At 36.5% G+C, this 22,657-nt stretch overlaps 1 protein-coding gene and 1 long non-coding RNA gene across 3 annotated transcripts; both read right to left on the reverse strand.

Moving 5' to 3' along the window:
- Window positions 1-1,659: 1,659 nt before the first annotated feature.
- si:zfos-464b6.2 (uncharacterized) lies at window positions 1,660-22,286 on the reverse strand. Of its 2 annotated transcripts, none has more exons than XM_058750618.1 (2): window positions 21,313-22,286; window positions 1,660-4,343 (listed from the first exon to the last, which is right to left on the reverse strand). In XM_058750618.1, exons 1-2 carry the CDS (start codon window positions 21,368-21,370, stop codon window positions 2,899-2,901), a joined length of 1,503 nt encoding a protein of 500 aa, XP_058606601.1. In that variant the 5' UTR covers window positions 21,371-22,286; the 3' UTR covers window positions 1,660-2,898. The 2 variants fall into 2 exon arrangements, with proteins under 2 accessions (XP_058606601.1, XP_058606602.1); XM_058750619.1 differs by lacking the exon at window positions 21,313-22,286 and adding an exon at window positions 4,437-4,583.
- On the reverse strand, window positions 13,571-20,739 carry LOC131523958 (uncharacterized). The gene is made up of 5 exons (XR_009266891.1): window positions 15,428-20,739; window positions 14,996-15,333; window positions 14,135-14,175; window positions 13,928-14,039; window positions 13,571-13,710 (listed from the first exon to the last, which is right to left on the reverse strand). It is a non-coding gene; the product is annotated as an uncharacterized LOC131523958 (long non-coding RNA).
- Window positions 22,287-22,657: the final 371 nt, after the last annotated feature.

A 22,657-nucleotide genomic window follows, 5' to 3' on the forward strand; every position in this document is an offset into this window, starting at 1 on the left:
CACTCTCTCTGTTTAAATCTAGATTAAAAATACATCTTTTAGCCAAGCGTTCACATAACAACTCATAACCTTGTACTCTAGTAATAAATGCATATGATCATCTTTTGCCTGAAATAATATGAACAGCATCTATGCTAATTCTTCTCCTTTTGTTTTCCTGTTTCTATCTCTCAGGTTTCCATCCCAGTGTGACTACAGCTTGGATCCAGCCTCACTTGTGGTGACTTCAGATGATGGCAACACTCATGAAGACCCCAGATGATGGCAACTACAGATGAACATACCAACCTGACAAATGTTATGTATTGCAATCATTGCCTTAAAGCATACGTTTAGTGATTTTCAACCCACTTTGTATTGTTACTATGATGGTAATATATGTGAACGAACAATGTTTAATCTCTCTCTGAGTTCCATGAGATATTCCAACCCATTTATTTGTCAGCCAAATAATATTTTGCATTATCCGAATATTGTTTATTTACATATTACAGACTTTGTGGCAGTATAAAGTGGATTTAAATTCACCAAACTTACCCTTTAATGTTTGTCTGTTTAACTGAACATGACTTTGAACACATAACTTGTATTATCTTAGAGTTATTGACATATAGACATTAATTTGTTGCCAGAAGATGCTCCCCATTGAGTCACAGTCACCTCAGGCTGTTGATAGGATTTTTTTTGAAACCTTGAAATTTTCTAAAGCTGCTTTGATTGTGAAAAGCAGTGTACCCTTACAACAGTTAACCATGTTTTTACTATGGTAAAACTAGTAATCATAACTGTAGTAATCAGGGTTTTTTAGTTTTTCTCAAAGGTTTTGATATCATGGTTCTACTAAAGTAATATTTTAGTAATGCTGGAGTAAAACTGTGGTAACCATAGTTTTTGAAACCATGGTGAAGTTTGTAGTTACTATAGGTTTACTACTATGCTGTAGTAAGACCATGGTTATGGCAGTTACTGTGAATTTACTACAACAATCATAGTTAAACCATGGTTAATTTTGTGGTTGACTTTTGTACGGGTACAAATATGTGAACTGAATGCTTCTATTTGAAAGTCACATTGGATAAAACCATCTGATAAATATACTGTATGCATTTGTATGTTTAATCTGTTCACTGAAAATAAATTTGCAACTGCTATTGTAGGCTACATAGTTTTTGATCCATTATTGTGTGCAAGGACATTTTGGTTAGCGTAATCGAACTGATTATGAACCACGGACCGACCGTGGACCGCCAGAAAACAGTAATTATAAACCAGCGGCTCGTCAGCGGACCGCTGTCGGAAAAGCGGAGGCTGCCGCTGGTGGTCCGCTGGAATAACGATGAGCAAAACGCCGGTGAACCGCGGGCGGCGTCCGCCGGTGGGCCGCCGACTCTGCCGCCAGTGGGATTGAAGCGATGTGGCTTGGTAAACGTTTTATTGACAGTTTAAAGGCTGACAATGGCTGAATAAAAACAAAAGAATAACGCTAAAAGAATAATAAGGATGTCTCTCATACCTGGCGGAAGTGTGAAAGATTCTGTTTCCTTAAACTAGTTTGTCATGCATTTCTTTATTTCAACACATTTACAGGTAAATCGATTGACAGCACTAAAATGTATGCTTTAATTGATGCACGCACACACATTACTCGCACACAGAAACTTGTCAACACTATCCCGCAACTTTTATTTTAATATAATATAAAATATATATATATAAAAATATAAAAATATATTTCCTATAAGTAGAACTAAATTCACAGTTTCATTGTTTGTAGGGACAGACAAACAGATGCAGATCATTAACACAGGCATGTAATCTCTCTCTCTCCCTCTCTCTCAAAATGGGCATATTTGAGGAAAAAAATTCGAGTAGTTTTCTTCACTGAATATAACTGTCGGTCATTTAACATTTCTATCGTAAAACAGTTGACAAACATTAAATGATTTGCAGCTTCCATACCTCGCTCTTTCAATGTTTTCAATCTTCGACTTGTCCCCCTCGATGTCTATGGTTGTTACGGCCCTGATATTATGTATAGGCATATTACATTATGTATTTTAACTGTGTTGTTCAATAAAACCATGTAATTACTTGGTTTTGATATTTTATTTGAGCCAATTATTATTGCCTCATTTAGTATATATAAATAATCATACTACAGCCTGGTTTTCACTTAGGTCTGTTTGTGTTAATAAAAATATCAGATTACTCAATTGTCAAAATAATCAGTAGATTACTTGATTACCAAAATAATCATTAGTTACAGCCATAGATTAGTTAAAATATTTCAAAATAAAACTGTATTTTTACTTTTTGTAATTAAAAGACAAATATTTTGTCATTGAAAATTTCTTAAAAATAGCATTAAAATTGTCTCATTCTAGTAAACCAATTATCTGTATTTTGTCTCATCTCGTGATCTAAGTATATTGTCACACCCCTAGTGTTGATAAGCCATGATATAGCTCATAATTTTCCAAGTGTATGATATAGCTTTCATTCTTCAGGTCAACCATATATTCATGAAAAAAGAAATAAATAAAAAAATCAGTTTCAATAAGGAAAGCAATAACTTTGGCATAGTATCCTTTCAAATGTTTAAGTTTTTTTATAGCATCCAATTACTAGCTAAAATGAAACTTATCACAAAAACGAACAATTGAACATATATCAGCGTGATAACAACTACCTTAAGTGATCAAAACCATATTTCGGGAAAATTGTATTGGAAGTGTAATTAATTTTTTTATTTTGACTGAAGTCCCATTCATTTACATGGAGAGGGCGGGGTTTATGACATGTACTGCAGCCAGCCACCAGGGGGCGATCAAAGAGCCCGCAGCTTCACTTTTCAGGATGTGTGAGACACACCCAGTAGAAACGCTATGAATCTACAATCTAGGCCTCAATGAGTCCACAGGCCTGTAGAACTTTAGAAACAGCCGGTATAAGATCATTAGCATAGTCCCAGAGATGATCATCTCTTACAAGATTTGTGTTGGATGGGTATGTAAAGTTTTTAAAGTGGTACATGCGAGCGATGGCATTATTCACCCAGACCGTGGACCTTCCGTTCACACTTTCCAGCAGGCCATGGACTGTAGTCTTCAGAACCAGCCGAGGATTTACTATAATCTTGTAATTGTTGAAAACATTAGGGAGGTTGGGTACTCGATCGATATAATTGAAAATATTCACTCCTTGTATGTTTTTCCATTTGTCTTGCTCATAATCCGCATGAGCCTTTGCAGTGAACGGGAACTGGTTATTCTCAAACTCAAAGCCCACATCAGAACCGTACTTGGTCTCAAGCTCAGGCAACAGCTCCGTCCAGGTTTTTACTTTGAAAGGTAGAATGAGTTCATCCAAGTCATGTAGAGCCACGTAGCGACTTTGGTACATGTAACGATAAACGCAGTCGTTAAGCGCAGGGAGTTGCCCAAAGTACTGCAGCTGACCTGGCGACTTATTTATATTCCAGCCGCGAGACACTTTAATGTGCTTTTTAATCGTCCACGGAATGATCTCCACAAAACCTTTATTCTCATAATAGTCCAGAACCTTCTGTGTGTCTGAATCACAGTTGGTTTTATATATCACCACCCTTTGAGCACCAAGCAGTCTGAACATCTCCATGGACTGGACTAGATTCAGCACACTCTTGTAGTCATACATGACAGAGATGCAGATTGTGAACTCATACGGGAAGGTTGTTAGAACGTCTCTGTTCATAATAGGTTGGAAGGATGTTACGCTCCCCGAGACGTCCCTGGCTGTGATTGCAACATGCGTCGGTGTCAAACATGTGCTTTTGATAGTGCACGTGATGGTAGCGGTGCCATAATTAAAGTTAAAGTGGTCACTATGAATTGAGTATTGAGCTGATAATGTCACGGTCGTCCCGTCGCAGCAAATCACACAGCTGAACGTTGCCTGGTCATTTCGACGAACAATGGCAATCGTCTTTATCTGTTTCTCATCAAAACGATGCTCCATGTAAGAGCCAATCACGTATGTGTTAAGGTGGCTGACTTTAATCACAGGCCCGTCTTTCACTTGAACACCACACGCTTTTGCAGACGGAGGACTGGAGGATGTGGAGATGTTTGGTGTTTGGAGGATTGGTAAATTAGTGAGTAAGGAAGGATGAGTTGGCAGGCCAGAGTCTTTAGGTTTGGCATAAGGTGCTTGTTTAAAGTAATCTTGTATATAAATGTAGACAATAAAGATAAACAAAAATAATAAGGAAAACAAATAAAAGATCTTCAATGCACAGATATTCTTCTTAGATGGCTTTTCTTCTGATTCACTCTCTAGTCGTTTATATTTCACATCGCATTTCCCTAAAGAAAAGAAAGAACACAAATTGTATGGTTGTTTCTATTAAAGCAACACATTTGATCACAATTTAATTTCATTACATTCAATTCACTTACACATGTGAAGGTTTACTTAATCCATTCGTGTTGGGAGTGTATGAATTATTTTTATTGAATTGACTAAAACTGAGCAGAGCATTTTTAGTTCCAAGCATGCTTTGCATAAGAATGAATTGGGGGAGTAAAGGTCATTGCACACAGAGTCCAAAATTTTTGCACGTAAAAAAATAAATACGACCTCACGTTGTGTCAATCATGTTTACACACTGCCTCCGAAATATTCGTCTGTCCAAAAAATTAAAAATCGGATCAGGTTCAATTTTCAGCATTTCCGCATGCATAGCATGCATTTTGATAGGAAAGGATGAGGAATACGAAAAAAAACCCCAAACAAACAGAAAAACACAAGCGAAAATTTCAGACTCAGGTGTGCAATGACCTTAAAGCTGCATCTGTAATCGCATACATCCCTACTAGCCCATGTAGTATGCGAAAAACAGTATGCAAGGCAAGTAGTATGTCCGAATTCATAGTATTCGAAGTACAGTAGGTGAAAAGCACTTGGATGACCGACAACTTCTGTGTGTATTCGATGGACACTTGACTATAGAGGATTTATGAATGGCAGTGAAGTGAAGCAACTGATGTAGGTAGGTCATGTGACAGTAAAAAATGGCGGATATAAGTATGTCCAAATTTCATATATACTAAATTCAAATTGAAATGTAGTACCTACTCGGACAGTATGCGATTTCGGACACACTATCTATGTTGGAATAAAGGGTTATTTTATGTTTTTTTAAGTAAGAAAAAAAAGCTTTCCTATAAAGCTGTGACGTCACACAAAAATGATGAATAGTGCTATGAAATGTGCTTTTTTTAATTTTCAGAATGATAATTTGGAAAGTAAAGAGCAATCCCTGCCAGAACCAAAGTGGGACTCATTTTAGTTCATTACTGACTATATTAAAATAATGTAATTAAAACCTCAGTATATAAGTCTGAAATAGTGCACTGTTCTCTACAGCCTTGTAATTCATTGTATTTTTCTAGAGCTTTCTTTTTTTTATTATGGCCTTTGCGCTTTCTATTATCTATTTTTTTTATCTTTTGCTCACATATCTCCAACAAATGATGTTGCATGCTACGTGTGAAATTATGGTTTACTCCCCACCCTAAACCTACCCTTACAGTAATGCAAATACAGTAATTATGTGTTATTCGTGGTTGTGGCTAGAAGGGATACAGCTACAGTCAGAAACCCACAATAAATACATTTTTCTACCTATTAGATTGTGTTTTATTAACATCTACACCTACCCCTTACATCAATGCAAATACATTAAATATTGTTGTTCCGCGTGAGAAAAAGGACACGATATTGATGTGCACTTGCGCAGTAAGCCCTGGTAGGACAATCTGACGGGTAGGATACAATTTCAGGACAACGGCCCTGCGTTATCGTTATCATTATCATCATCATCATCATCATCAACCTGCAGGCTGCACTCTGTGAGTGGGGCTGTGAGAAAATAATAAATAAAAAGAGTGGAGCTGCGGTAAAATATCAAATGGGCTTGCTGTGAGTGCAGGCAGCCTATAGGGACATTATCCATATTTCAACCCAGTGGCATGACAACACTGGCCCTCGCGGCCCCAAAAAACAGACTGGCCTCCTGGTGCCGGATTAGCCAATCCGGGCCTGATCCCTACTGAAAAAAACCAAGGGATTCAGCAGGGATGAGTTAACCAAATTTCTCAGATCATAGCCTAAATACATAAACCTTTTGTAAAAAACAAAAACAAACAAAACAGCAACAACACTGATAACATAATGTTTTAAAAGCACTAAAATGTAGTTTTAGTATTCTTTTAAGAATACTGTCGTCAAAAACGCCATTTGAAGCTAAACGCAGACGTTTAAACTGACAGACTAATGAATGAAACCTGCTATGATTACTCTACTTTTAAAGCATAAATTTGATTTAAACAATTGGTCAACATAATATTCACATATACAGTTCATAGGGAATATATTATATTTGTCCTACATTTACAGCATGAAATAGTATTTAAACCTATACCAATTTACATAACGTTACCTATTTTATCCCACAATTATTTTTTGAGACTTTTTTTTTTTTGTAACTTTATATTTCGTATTTCGGACTTTATAACTCGATTTAACTCAACAATAGCGAGTTAGTCCATTCCGAGGGGAAAAAAGCCAGATGTGGGATATAACTCAAAAGAGAGAATGACGAGTTGATTTTTCTTATCAGATTTGTGAGATATAATCTCGGAATAGGCTCTGCGCACAAGTTTAGCGACGAACTTCCGCTGTCGCTAGAAGTCGGGATATCAGTTTCCGGTTTTCATTCGCGTCGCCCAAAATGTCAGTAGCTATAGAGATCTGCCAAGCAGAATCAGCGATGTCCATCACATCGTTAATGCCTGGTCTCCTGCTCCACATACACAAACGAAACAAGGGATTCAAACGCATATGCCTATCAAGTTATATGCACAAATAGTTTAATCTAATGTGTTATTTCGGCATCTAGCGGCTAAACTAGCGACATGTTCATTTTAGAAGCTTTTCTTTCTCAATTTTAAACGCAGACTGTTCGTTTTTTTTTTTTTTTTTTTTTGGTGATAATTGTATTATCAATTGTACTAAACATCTCCCCCTCTCAGTTTCTAATAAAGATCAGGGAACAGGTGATGTCTGTTCATTGTGCTACAGGTCCATGATGAGGAATGCTGAGAAAACTCACAGTTCGAGTGTATGGTGAAGCTAGGATTGATAAACCCACAATTATAAGCATGTTAACGTTACTTTAATAACCCGGCGTTCCTAATGTCCCGGGGATTTTGCCAAGGTAATTCATATTTAATATAGCTCTTAAAATAGTATGTAATCAAAACAGTGGCTAAAATTGGCAGGTGAGTTTACCTTGCTGGTCCCCATGCGGGTTACTGCATGCATTCTTGTTCATGTTATTTCAGAATATATATTATAATATTGTGATGTTAAATTCACTTACAGATAATATTAATAATTTTAATAACAGGCCACCTGAGTGTACTTAAAAGGGAGCCCAATTTCATGACTATGATTCTTAACAAACAAGGACCATTTTTAAAAGTACACTTTATAATAATGTCAAATTAAAGTTTCTGGAATAATTGTGAAATTACATATAAAGATAGATAGATTAAGTGGTTCAACAAAAGTACACATTTTCATTTAATTGCAATTAACGTGCAGTTAAGTGTCCATTAAACGCCCCTTTCTGCTGATTGGTCAGCCAAAGATCAACCGTGCCGTCATCAGTACTTCTGCAGTTCCGCGCTGCAGAATAGTAGTCCTCAGCTGCTGCAGGTGTACGGATTTATAACCGTTTTGTATTTCCTCTTTTTCTCATCAAACAAGCAGACTAATGAATAGCTCGACACAACTCGTGCCGAGGCAGTCTCTAGACAAGGCTTTTTTCTGTGTAGACCAGCGGTTCTTAAAGTGATCCGCGAAATAATTTGCTATAGCCTACCATATTTTTCAGACTGTAAAGTCACTTTTTTATTATTATCATGATACATACAGTGATTTTTTTTCCCAAAGTGACTTATATGATGCATTTAAGGCCAAATAATCTAAATGTAGATTTTTAAAAGCAGGCGAGTCAAGTATCACTGTGGATTGGTTCTTGTGGTGGCCTGCGACAGAGAGATGTTCAGGGAGACCAAGACGCGCCAAAAGTGTTGCATGCTGTTGTTTTCTTTATTTTTTAAAGGCATGACATTTTGTAGTTATTTTGAATGTACTCAAAAAAAGAAAGAAAGTGAACATAAATTAATACTCAATATTAATTAAATAAACTGCTTTAAAATGACTGCTGCATATTTCCTGTGCACTGCAATACTGGTCTGTGCTTGACTGTAGTCCCGTGTGTCTGCTGATTGATTTAACCCATCGCAGTGTATTGTAACTGTGTGAACTAGGGCAACTCACCTGTTCTAAAGACAATAGCTACCTTCTTTTTTCGAAACACACACACACACACACACACACACACACACACACACAAACAAACAATATCCCACTCGCACTTGCCCATTTAATGGCAGAAAATGCTCTCTTTTTTTTCTTTTCTTTTTGAAGCAGATGCAAATCTGTCGTAAAATATCTTGTGGTGTATATTCCAAGCGTTCTGAGGGTATATCATATGGGTTTGGTGAGAAACAACCAAAATGGCAAGTTTTACTTTTCTTAAAATCTCACATTCCTATGTGCGAGTGGGCAGCAGCTCGCACCGCGCACGAGCGCATATTTTGAGATACAAATTTTAATCAAATACAAGACTACATTATAAAACTCAGGAGACTGTGTATTTTAATATCTCTGTTCTCCGGTTGTCAGTCATAATGACAGTTTCTTGCGTGAACGTTATAGGCCTATTATACCCAATTGTATTCTTTCCTTTTCGTATTAGTGTTTAAAATATTTATTTTGAAATGAATTAAGTAATTATTTACTTAATTAAACAAACAATTAAGCAGGGTAGGGTATAACAGCTGTCATATCATACCCAGCCATGCCCAGCTGATGCAAAGAATAGAATTTATATCTACACAGAAGCAAGCCCAGTCTATAGACAACCAAGAACGAATACGTTTGTTGGGAAGCTTTGAGGTCGTTACATTAAAGAGAAGTGATGAGAGTTCACATGATCCATCTGGCATGTAAACAAAAGTTTTGTATAGATTTATAAATAGATTTATAAAACTTTTTGGAATGGCATTTATAACGTGCTTAAATTGTTTACTTTCAGTAGCTATTTATAACACAAGTCACTGAAGGATAACAAACTCCTCATTCAATAAATGAAGAACTAGCCTAACCAAACACCCCTTTCAAGCCAACCAAGAGTACATAGATATATAGCCTAAATAGCCTGTTGTTCTATATTGGGGTTCTGTGTGGAATGAAGGTGTGATTATATAATCTTTTCCAATACAGCAAAACCTGTTGGTGTCTTTGTTTTTTTCTATCTTTTCTTATCTGTGCTTCTCATCCACTCTGCACAGTGCAGCTTCACACTGATTTAACTCTGCAAAGCTAAATAAAACAGGCTTGGTGCTGATTAAAATTTCTGAAATAAATATTTCTGTAAAACGCTTAGTTTGCACAGAAGAAAGCCCGATCTAGGACCTGCCCCGTACAGTTTAAGAATCGGTATACTGATACAGCAGCAGAGGACTATTATTTTCTTGAACGGAACAGAGGAAAGACTGATGACGTCACGGGTTCAGATTTGGTTGACCAATCGGCAGAAAGGGGCGTCTTATGACCGCCCACAAGGGGAAAACGAATGTTCGTTTATATGTTTTCTACCCCGTGAACCAAAAAATGAGAATCGAGCCAAAATCTTGTTTTTGCGCTTCTCTGAACAAACGAAAAAAACGAAAATAGGCACCGTTTTCCGTTTTCTACTATCAATATTAAATCAAAAAACGAATGATCAGATGATACACGGACCCTTCACCTGTGCCCTGATCTTTATTAGAAGCTGACAGGGGGAGATGTTTAATACAATTGATAATACAATTATCACCAAAAAAAAAGAATAATAAATAAATAAAAACGAACAGTCTGCGTTTAAAATTGAGAAATAAAAGCTTCTAAAATGAACATGTCACTAACTAGCTTAGCCACTATGCTGAAATAACACATTAAACTATTTGTGCATATAACTCGATATATTGCGTTCCCTTGTTTCGTTTGTGTATTGGAGCAGGAGACCAGGCATTAACGATGTGATGGACATCGCTGATTCTACTTGGCAGATCTCGGAGACATCTAAATACTGACATTTTGGGCGACGCAAATGAAAACCGGAAACTGATATCCCGACTTCTGGCGATAGCGGAAGGTTGTCGCTACGCTTGTGCACAGAGCCTATTGCAAGAATAAAGTCAGAATTTTGAAATATTGAAATTTAAATTTGAACGCTGCTGCCACTGCCAGACAAAATAAATAAATAAATAAATAAATAATAAATGAAATAAAAAAAAATAAAGGACGACAGCTGTGGTTAAAGGAGATAAAGAGGGGACTGGACAGAAACAATCATCAGAAAAGCACACGTTTGAAGGCACACACTTCTTATCAGAAAAGGTTCAATAAAGTATTGTCTTTTGTTGTTATGGGCGCGTCTAAAGATTTCTTATGAACTATGTCGTGTATGAAATAATGTCTGCGTGCATGTGTGTAAAACAACAAACTGACGATTTATATGCTTAATCATGTGTAATTGTGGCTGGAATAATAATGTAGTAAAAATAGTTGCCTGCTGAAATTAAAATATATATTACATCTTCATAGATACGGTGAGTTTGTCTTTACACGTTAAAGTTGTGATCACTCAAGCGGAGGTAATCCTGTCAGATCGTCCATGCTTTGCGTGAGTACAGGTCGGCCAGTTTCGTCCGTTAAAGTTAACCTTTTCAAATAACGCAGTCCTGGACAGTATGCAGGTATGCAGCCCTTACATATGCAGGTAAAATCGGAATTTATCCAATTATTGTTAAAAAAACAAGCTAACAGACTTCATAGCTAGCGTTAGTCAGAGCCATAGAGAGAGATAGTTGCGACAACTCCGTTGACTCCAATGGACCGTTTTTTTACAGCAATGGCGGATCATGGAGACGCTCAATAGTTCCCGGAAGTTCGCGCTCATACTATCAGCGCCGTAGAGATGCAGAAGAAGAGACCGCTGTGATGAACTTTTAAAAGGTAAGACATTTATAGAACAAAATTACATATTATCAGCACAGCTAAACAAATTACCTTGTGCATTAAAACAGATTATTATTAGATTATTCCTCACTTAATTAGTAGATTTACGGGATGTTATTCATTCTCTTCAGGCAGTTTCATTCGTTGTTGTGTAATTAAGACTTTTAAACGTGATTTCTGCTGCTGGGAAGTTATTTAATAGATTTAGATTTATTGCAAAGGATGCTGATGGACCTGAGTGAGAATAAAAAGTTTAAAATAGGCGAGCAGTTTTCATTTCAGAATCATGCTAGGCTAAATTTCCAAAATGTATTAGGCCTACCACTACTATTTTATAGAAGTAATCACAATAAACCTGTACTGTATTTTATACTTAAATGTCTTAGCTACTGTAGAAGCACTGTGTTGAAGGAGCAGATGCCACAGGACTGAAATGTGATGGAGCATCACTTGACCATTCCTCCTGTGTTTTCTCCTTCTCTATCTGGATCAGAACAAGAACCACCTGAAGACTCCCTGTAATGAGATATCACCCTCACAATGAGTCTTCACTGGGTTTGGCAAGTCTTTCCCTGTTCTTTGTGAAAAGGTGCCAGTTCCCAAGTATGATTACATCACATTTTGTTGGTGTAATCTATAGATTGCTCCTGCTGACTATATCCAGCATCTTATGAAGACTTCAGATGACCAGCACCTGTGAAGAGATGACGCCAGCCCTTGAGAGGACTTCAGATTAAGCTGACTCTGAATAAACATACAAAACTGATCAATTTTCCTTTCATTGTAATCAATATCAAATCATGTAACCATTGCTTTAATTTAATTTGTTCATTGTTTCTGAATACATGACATTACTTAACTGCATGATTTGTATAGCCTAATTTTAGAACATTTCTGCCATATGAGCATTACTTTGACACAGTTACACCTGTTAACAGAACTCTTATTTGTAATGTAGAAACATTCATTTTCTGTAAAGCTGCTTAGAAACAATGTTTATAATAAAAAGTGCTTATACAAATTTATACAGTATTTATACAAATAAATGTGAATTGAACAAAACTTGATGCATCATTTTCTCTCCTCTCCGTGTCAGTAAGGAAACCATACATTCACACTCCTTTCTGTGAGTAACTGAGCGCTCCCATGCAGCACAGCAAACTATAGTGGAGACTGTTCAAGGACAACATGCTTTATAGCATGTAAATAAGTGCATAACAAAAGTTAACATACATAAAAATATATGATTAAATGGGTAAAAATATTTTAAGTTATTTTAAATTTGAATATACTACACATATATATTTATATATATCAAAGAATCAAAAACATTAAAGAGATTAATTCCAACTTAGCCTTAAAATATCTTCACTTATTTGGAATGAATTTTCAAAGACAACAAACTTAACATTTACCATGAGATTAATAAAACGACAATGAACATTAATATGTGATTGCACTTGACTAAAATACAAATTGTTTGAAAACACACACACACATAATTGTCTTTATACAGAGAGGCTGAAGTTACCTTGGTAAAAGACCACGATGTCGTTTATATAGCAAACATGGACTTTACCATGGTAACATCAACCTAAAATATGTTAACATGGCAGGTAAGGATAGCTGACCACATTAATCCTCAAATATTCGCGGATTTTATCTTTTAAAAGCAACACTGATACAGCTACATATACTACGTATAAATTATTTTATTGCCTACTAATTACCAAAATCGCAGTTCTGTCTCTCTAACTCAATGCATTCCAATTGCCCGCTATTAACTTCCTGGAACTATTGAGGGCTACGTGAATCACGTGACGATCGAGAGTTTTGAACTTCCGTTGTCGCAACTCTGTGGCCAGGGTAAATTTAATCTGACAGTAGGGGGACAATAAACGTAAAATTTCTCAAGAGCAATTTTGAAGGGGACACAAATAATACAGCCAAAATTGTACTTGAAAGGATAGATATGTGTACACAGCGTGTGTACATAGCATGGAGACCGTGTTTAAATATGAGTTCATGGTTCACCACGCGGTCATATTATAATTATTATTTTGCGTCATCCATAGTATTTTAGGTTTCGTCTGAAACCTATGTCTCATTCGCATTAATTCAACCGCATTAAACCCACTGATCTGCCACTTAACATCATATTGACCCAAACCCAAACAAGACCCGGCTCAGTCAGGAAACAGTCTCGTCTGGCCAAACGAATGAACGTGGTGCGATTATTCCAGGCTGCATCACAAGTCAGATTGTGGATTGATATCATTCAGAATATTTCATCCAACTTCTTCTGCATGAAGTAATATCACGCCAGCAGGTGAAGCTGGTAAAAGGGTCTGCGCAGAGGGCTTGTCTGGTTCTCGTAGTCTTTGCTGAGGATCTGTGCTGGGGCCATCAATGAGGTCTTCACAGGGATCTGTCATCTAGCTGACATGGTCTCCGCTGACAGTCAGGGATGTGTTGTGGTTGTTCCTGGGTGCAGGTCCACCACCTGGTCTGGATACCGACTGGATCAGCGGATTACTGTAACCCAGGGATAAGGGTGAGACAGTATATAAGCAACTAATATAAGCAATGATGTCATTCTTCTTAAAAATTAACATGTACATTAGATATTATAGGAAGTGTTGCTGCTTACCCTAATTGGTGCAGCATACAAATCCTTTAAGAGATTTGAATTATAGAAATGTGATAGTCGTCATGTGTATTGAAGGTTAAAGAGATGGTCTTTTAAACTCACAGAGTGTGTCTGCCTCCTGAAGTCCACCCTTTTGATCAGCTGGAGCCACCTCTTCAGTCCCCTTGACCTCCATTTCAGCAGCATTAGCTTGAAGGTTTTTCCAAATTGCAGCCTTGAAATATGTACAAATATATATTGTAAGGTAATTATTTAATCTTGAGCATTACAGCTTTTTACAATCATTAGGACCAGAGCCAGAATTCACACCTTATATGTTTGATGAATGTTCATGCAGCAGCTCAGAATTTCTGTAAAAAAATAAAATAATGTCAGATTACATATATATAGTGTTCAGATTAAACTTTTAAATTTGTTTGCTCATAATAATCCCCACCACAGTAAAATAAGTATGATTTTAATCACATTACATGGCATATCTATGCTTCAAAAGTTTTCATTCACTCTAAAAACTGAACCTGCTCAAGTGCAGCAGACAGATTAGGCCTCCATTCAAGAACAAATGATGATGCACTTACATTATACAGCTTTCTCTTACGTATCTATAGTGTTTATCTCTGTCAGAGCTGCCCAAACGGCAGTGTTACCACAAAATAAATATTATTATTAAATTCAGATTGCACATATTGAATTATCTTAGCAGGTGTAATGCTACAACAGCGTGCTCAGTTTGATTCACAAACAAATGACTCATTTGAATGGTTAAGTGAATCGAATCAGAGAGTCACTCGTATGATGTTTATGGCGCCTCCAGCGCAGCTCGACTCCTATGATTCAATAGCAATCACTCGTTGAAAAAGACGAATCGAATGAATTCTAGCAAACAAAATAGAATTTAACTCATTAAAACGTAATTACCTTACATTATCGTGCACTGGATACAGCTCATCGGTTTTTCATATTAAAAAAATTGCATATTGTTTTCCTAAAGAGACCGCGCCTGACAGTTAGGCCTAACGTTACTCATCAACACTCAATATATCCAGGACCGAACGGTTTTTCTGACGCTATTATCATCGCAAACCTAACAGAAACCATCTAAAAACTATACTCTTCGTGGCATTTAAATATCAAACAACACTAGATTGATCATTAAATAACTTAACTTACCTTTTTGCAGCTGAAGTATTCCTCTTGAGAACTGTGTCCGCTGAAATCTCCTCAGGATTAACCGCCAAATCTCTCTCTCAGCGGCTGATCTTCATTCCAGCAGCGGCCGCCGGAGACAAAACCAGCTCGGGCCGAAGGTAGATACACGCAACTACACCGAGTGTGGACCTGCTGCACGTACAACAGCTTTCAGCCGAGATCGGCCCAGAGAGAAAAAGCCGTCTGTCAGCCAGAAGTGTTTTGTAGAGTCGGCGCGGCTCTGGCCCATTATCTTCTCACCGACGTCGTGACTGAGCCGACAGTGCCGCATTTCAGCCAGAATCGCCCGAGTGTGCTTGCTATGTGGGTTATAGAACAAAATTACATATTATCAGCACAGCTAAACAAATTACCTTGTGCATTAAAACAGATTATTATTAGATTATTCCTCACTTAATTAGTAGATTTACGGGATGTTATTCATTCTCTTCAGGCAGTTTCATTCGTTGTTGTGTAATTAAGGCTTTTAAACGCGATTTCTGCTGCTGGGAAGTTATTTAATAGATTTAGATTTATTGCAAAGGATGCTGATGGACCTGAGTGAGAATAAAAAAGTTTAAAATAGGCGAGCAGTTTTCATTTCACAATCATGCTATAGGCTAAATTTCCAAAAATGTATTAGGCCTACCACTACTATTTTATAGAAGTAATCACAATAAACCTGTACTGTATTTTATACTTAAATGTCTTAGCTACTGTAGAAGCACTGAGTTGAATGAGCAGATGCCACAGGACTGAAATGTGATGGAGCATCACTTAACCATTCCTCCTGTGTTTTTCTCCTTCTCTATCTGGATCAGAACAAGAACCAGCTGAAGACTCCCTGTAATGAGATATCACCCTCACAATGAGTCTTCACTGGGTTTGGCAAGTCTTTCCCTGTTCTTTGTGAAAAGGTGCCAGTTCCCAAGTATGATTACATCACATTTTGTTGGTGTAATCTATAGATTGCTCCTGCTGACTATATCCAGCATCTTATGAAGACTTCAGATGACCAGCACCTGTGAAGAGATGACGCCAGCCCTTGAGAGGACTTCAGATTAAGCTGACTCTGAATAAACATACAAAACTGATCAATTTTCCTTTCATTGTAATCAATATCAAATCATGTAACCATTGCTTTAATTTAATTTGTTCATTGTTTCTGAATACATGACATTACTTAACTGCATGATTTGTATAGCCTAATTTTAAAAAAAATTCTGCCATATGAGCATTACTTTGACACAGTTACACCTGTTAACAGAACTCTTATTTGTATTGTAGAAACATTCATTTTCTGTAAAGCTGCTTAGAAACAATGTTTATAATAAAAAGTGCTTATACAAATTTATACAGTATTTATACAAATAAATGTGAATTGAACAAAACTTGATGCATCATTTTCTCTCCTCTCCGTGTCAGTAAGGCAACCATACATTCACACTCCTTTCTGTGAGTAACTGGAGCGCTCCCATGCAGCACAGCAAACTATAGTGGAGACTGTTCAAGGACAACATGCTTTATAGCATGTAAATAAGTGCATAACAAAAGTTAACTTACATAAAAATATATGATTAAATGGGTACAAATATTTTAAGTTATTCTAAATTTGAATATACTACACATATATATTTATATATATCAAAGAAACAAAAACATTAAAAGAGATTAATTCCAACTTAGTCTTAAAATATCTTCACTTAGGCTATTTGGAATGAATTTTCAAAGACAACAAACTTAACATTTACCATGAGATTAATAAAACGACAATGAACATTAATATGTGATTGCACTTGACTAAAATACAAATTGTTTGAAAACACACACACACACATAATTGTCTTTATACAGAGAGGCTGAAGTTACCTTGGTAAAAGACCACGATGTCGTTTATATAGCAAACATGGACTTTTACCATGGTAACATCAACCTAAAATATGTTAACATGGCAGGTATTAGGATAGCTGACCACATTAATCCTCAAATATTCGCGGATTTTATCTTTTAAAAGCAACACTGATACAGCTACATATACTACGTATAAATTATTTTATTGCCTACTAATTACCAAAAATCGCAGTTCTGTCTCTCTAACTCAATGCATTCCAATTGCCCGCTATTAACTTCCTGGAACTATTGAGGGCTACGTGAATCACGTGACGATCGAGAGTTTTGAACTTCCGTTGTCGCAACTCTGTGGCCAGGGGTAAATTTCATCTGACAGTAGGGGGGGGGGACAATAAACGTAAAATTTCTCAAGAGCAATTTTTGAAGGGGACACAAATAATACAGCCAAAATTGTACTTGAAAGGATAGATATGTGTACATAGCATGGAGACCGTGTTTAAATATGAGTTCATGGTTCACCACGCGGTCATATTATAATTATTATTTTGCGTCATCCATAGTATTTTAGGTTTCGTCTGAAACCTATGTCTCATTCGCATTAATTCAACCGCATTAAACCCACTGATCTGCCACTTAACATCATATTGAGCGAAACCCAACACGTAAGGCTAATATAGTAGACCATCAGTTCACACACAGGCTTATCGCCGTGTTAGTTGTAGTGGGAGACAAGCTACATATTAAGCTTGTTAACCTTATAATGGCTCATAGAAAATACATCGGATGTCATAATTTTTTTGTCATGACTAATTTATTAATGATCCAGCATCATCTGTATTAAAGAGAAAGAATCATTTCACCCGATGTTTAAAGAGAATAAAATAGCCTTGACAGCCTACTTACACATAACTACCTAGCTCTCTCTCACCGGACTCGTGTGCAGCGGTAAAGAAGGAAAGCAGGCAGTGGACCAAACCACTGTGAGGAAAGGGAGGGGGGGAATCTAAACATTTGTGAACTTAAAACGTTTTTTTGCGTTTATTTTGTTTTACTAATCAAACAATTATTTTAAGTATATGTCCATTGTATTATTTTCAATACACAGAGTCGCTTGTAATGATATTTTTAGGGGGGACAAGCCTCAGATGGGGGGGTCCTGTCCCCCCGTCCCCCCCGGGATTTACGCCTATGTCTGTGGCTGTATCCGAAATCGCCCACTATGGCGAAACCATAGTGGATGTTCTCGAGTGCACTCATTCAATCCCACAATGCACCGCAAAAACGAGTGTGCAACCGATGTACACTCAACGGCTAGAGATAACCCATAATGCACTGTGAGAGTCGCGCGCCGAATGAATTCCCGCGTCTCGCCAGAAGATGGGGCCGCAGCTGAATCATCCATTCATTTATTTTAGAAGCGCTCGTCCACGGCGTAATACAGCGTAATACAACAAAGGTACAAACTAATTGCAAATTGACTATTAAGGTTTATACATAATTTCCATGACAGAGTTCAATCTTACTACTGGAGCTGCCCATTTAAAATGATTATTAAACAGCAAGCAAACTATGCAAAAGCGGCAGTCCTTCCGGTGCTCCGAGTGTCCGAATTCACTCACTCGTTTTCATTCACTCCTTCAAGTGAACTGTATGAGTGGACTAATGTAGGGAATAGTGAATGAGGGTATAGGGAGCGATTTCGGATACAGCCACTCTATGGCTCTGGCGTTAGCGGTCAGGGGGGAACTTTCTGCCACCACCGAAGCTCCGCCCACAGAAAAACGTCACAATGTTTACTAACAGGAAATTGGTCTGTAGGCAGAGTACGCAGTTTGCTTAGGGCACAAAGTCCCAGGGGTGCACAATCGAATTTGCTCAAAAAAAAAAAAATTAATAAAAAAAAAATTCGTTTATATGTTATATGTTAACATATACATAAATAAAAATCTAAACATGAATACATATATATAATGATAAAAAATGCATTTAGGCAGTAGACAGGCTAAACATGTGGTGCGCCACATCCGAGCACGCGACTGCTCGCACTATGTTTGCGGCTGAAGGTAAATTATCATAATTGATAGACAACTACGCCTGTAAAAAGACATTAGCAGTTCGGCACAGAGAAAAGCAAAAAAAAAAAAAAAAAAAAGATGAGACCCTTGCATCACTTTCAGGTACATTAACATTCATAATCCAGTGAAACTTTTTTTATTTTATTTTTTTTATGTTGACGTTAATAACGTGTTTTAATGTCGGTAATAATTTAACCACCAACAACGCTAGTATTCTCTCTGACTTTCCATGTTCCCTTACGAAAATTATGGTTTTACTACGAATAAAACCAAAAATCATAGTTCTTGTAGCCATGGACGGTAGGCCTATCCACAATTAACCATGGTTTTGTTAGGCTACTTAATAGTTTACAAAGAATTAAGATAGTATTAAGACAATATTTTTTTGTGGTTATAAAAACAGATCTAAGCCAACAACAGCCTTTAAAATTACTTAAAATGCATTATAGGCTATAAAACAATGAGGCAATAATGATTGGTTAATTAATAATTATATGGTTTCATTGAATAACACTGTTAAAATACATAATGTAATACAAAATAAACAATTCATGTACATTACATATTATTACAAATGCCTCTAAACAGAACCAAAGGCCTGGTAATTGCTGATGTTACAGTTAGAGGACGATCAAGTCCTTGTTATTGTCACGGCCCTGCTGGTGCCCTGGTTGGCCACCAGATTTCACTGTGTGTGTTAGCACATGGCTTGTTGTTTGTTGTTGGTGCCATGGGCCCTCCTTGTTATCTCATTATTGTTTCAGTTACTTCACCTGTGTCCTCCTCGTTTGGCTCCCCATATAGTCTCCTGGTGTCTGCAGTACTGTGCTGTTTTGTTGTTTAATGTCGGATGTTTCATGTCGTGTGTGAGTTTGTTTACTTGTGCTGTGGTTCTCTGCCTGCCTGCCTGTTTTTCCCCTTCGGGGTGGTTTTTGTTCATTTTTTGTTGCTCTTTATTATTAAAAGACCCACTTTCTCCTGCACTTGAGTCCTCGCCTCATCTCTCGACCGTCCCGTGACAGTTATATTGACCAAACATTTAGGCTAATTCAAATATCCACTTAATCTTTAATTGTCGGCCACCTTTTTACGATAGAAATGCTACAGCCTCTATAATTTATTCAACAAAAACATGTGAACAACACAACCCTTACAAAAATTAACCAAGGTTTTATGGTAAAACTGCTTAATTTTTGCATGATTTTTGAATGCTTGAGACTATAAAATCAATCAGACAACTGTATTAATAAAATAATAGCCATAACTGTCTAGAGTTACAATTGTAATTTGTAAATAATAGTTTAGTTACAATTTATTTTATTTATTTATTTACTTTTATATTTTATTAAAGTTCTATTTTACCACGTATAGGTGTTTTTTTTTTTTTTTTTTTACATCCATAATATTTGGGGGAGGGGGCACAACAATACAATTCTGCTTAGGGCACCCTATTTGGCCAGCAGCGGCCCTGGGTGCTCTGGTGGCATTGAATTAAAAAAGAACGCAAATTGCATCTCGTCAGATTAACTGCGCGCTATTCCCGTGTTTTTGTTTATTTTGTGGATATTTCAGCAAACTTTGTATATAGTTGTATAGCCTATAGCATCGAACTTGTATCACTGCACCGAATGCCAGTGCATTACAGACGCTTACATTACGTTCTTGCTCCGTTTGTGCAAAAAAAAAAAAAGGTTGGAATCTCACAATTTTCAACCCGCCCTTCCTCTTGTTTTGAAGAGTTTGAAGCGAAGCGGGGTCAGGTCTTATCTAACAGGACAGACACCCACCACGCTTAAACGTTTTTTTTTGTACATTAAAACAAATTGAATAACCGAAATGAATATATATACAAATTCGTCCCACTTAAAAAAAAAAAAAAGAAAGAAAGAAAGAAAGAAAGAAACCGTCAAGAGAAAGAAAACGTCACCAACTTTCACCCAGTTCAACCAAACTCAACCCTAAAGTAAAACCTTACAAATGACATAACAATAAATGTACGTGAGCAGTGTTTTTAAAAAAGAATATAGCCAGCTGTAGCCTAAATTTCACACGAACGCGAGCAGACTCACTGAACGGTACTTCCTGCGAAGTACGAGCTTCCTGCAGAAATAGCCTATTTACTAAATAGCCTATAGCCTAGTTACTGCCGCAATAAGTTTTTAAATTCTGTAATCGATTATTAATGCAATAATTGGTTTTAAAACAATAATCAAATAAACTAAAAAGAATGAAAATAAAACTGAAAGTAGGCTATTTAGGCAAAATGCAACTTTATGATAGGATATCTAGCTCATAATAGCCTACAACAGGACATTTAGGCTAAAAAAAATGAAATTAGACAAAAGATAACAAAGAAACGTTTGCAGTACCTACCTCTCGAAAACATTCCGACAGAACTGAGAAGCATATGCGTCAAAAAGGTAATGCTCATAATCCGTGAAGCTTTTCAGCACGACTGGTCCGAACTGATGCATTTCACTAAAATATCCTGCGCGAGTTTACAAACTGTTTCATATGCCAGTTTCCATTTTCTTCTTCTTTTGCCCTGCTATGTCCAGTTTATATATTTCACGGTCTTGTAGGTTGAAGCGGACGCAGTTGAGAGGCATGTTGCTCCAGTGTGTCTGCTGTGATGTGCTGATGTGTTGTGTGAGCTGGGTTGTGAAACACAGTAACGACTCAAATATTTTCAAAGAAAGGAAATGTACAGTAGGTTACTGAACAAAGGGCTCCACATTTACCTTTGTTCTTCAATTTACTGAAAGAGTTAGGCTACTGATTTGAGATTAAGTGTTTTAATAAGATAGGATGTCCCAATGTCCCAATTAGACTGAATTCACCCTCTGAAGTAGATACATTTGAAGATCTGTGTTTTCCATTCAGATTAGGGTGATTGGGACAGTTTTTGAATTTTCGATTTGAGCAAGGTTTCTTGCCATAAATTAAAAATATCAGCCCAACACATGATATATTTCTTTAATACTGAAGATGTTAACTACCCATTTGAGGAGGAAACAATGTTATATTATGATGAAAGGATGTGTGACCTACACTTTAAAGTGTTCCTGTGATTTTATTCAAACTTAACCTGCCTGTTATTAACCGGCATAGACAAGTGATTGTTACTCTGTATTGTCCTATTTGGGATTAAAATGAGAAAATAAATAAAATACATAAATAAAATAATAATAATAATAATAAAAATACATAAAAAAGAGGCAGGAGTGTATTGCTTTGTGTACACCAATCAGAGGATGTTATTGAAAATTCATTGCATTTTATGGTATCTAAGAAACACAAGTCATTTTTCATAGAGCACACTGGAACCATGTTATATAACTTAATTAAGGCTAATATTAAGTTTATTGAGAGAAAAAAAAAACATGCATACAGTTTACTCTAGTGACTAACAATTTTGTAATATTTAGAAAAAAGTTTGTGTAAGCAATAATAATGGTCCGTGTACTTTTACGTCCATTCGTTTTTCGTTTTTTAACCCAGACCAAAAAAAATAAAAAAGAACAGTTATTGTATTTTTAAATGCTATGCTGAAAACCAAAAACTGAAATTAGAACCGTACACACAAAATGTTACTCGAAAAAGTAAAATATTGACTTCTTTTCAGATTTTTTTAAATTATTTTTTGCGCTTTTAATAAACATTTGAAAAATGGACAAATTAATATAGAAAAAAATTGATTTTAACAGTTTTTCTTTGG

This window comes from Onychostoma macrolepis, chromosome 18 (assembly GCF_012432095.1).
Source record: "Onychostoma macrolepis isolate SWU-2019 chromosome 18, ASM1243209v1, whole genome shotgun sequence".
In the NCBI taxonomy this organism is placed as follows: Eukaryota; Metazoa; Chordata; class Actinopteri; order Cypriniformes; family Cyprinidae; genus Onychostoma; species Onychostoma macrolepis.

Excerpts from the sequence above, each read along its gene's own strand:
- si:zfos-464b6.2 (XM_058750618.1), bottom strand. The coding sequence starts at position 21,370 with ATGAGCATTACCTTTTTGACGCATATGCTTCTCAGTTCTGTCGGAATG. Across the intron at positions 4,344-21,312 it reads TGTCGGAATGTTTTCGAGAG|GGAAATGCGATGTGAAATAT; the intron begins GTAGGTACTGCA and ends TCTTTTCTTTAG.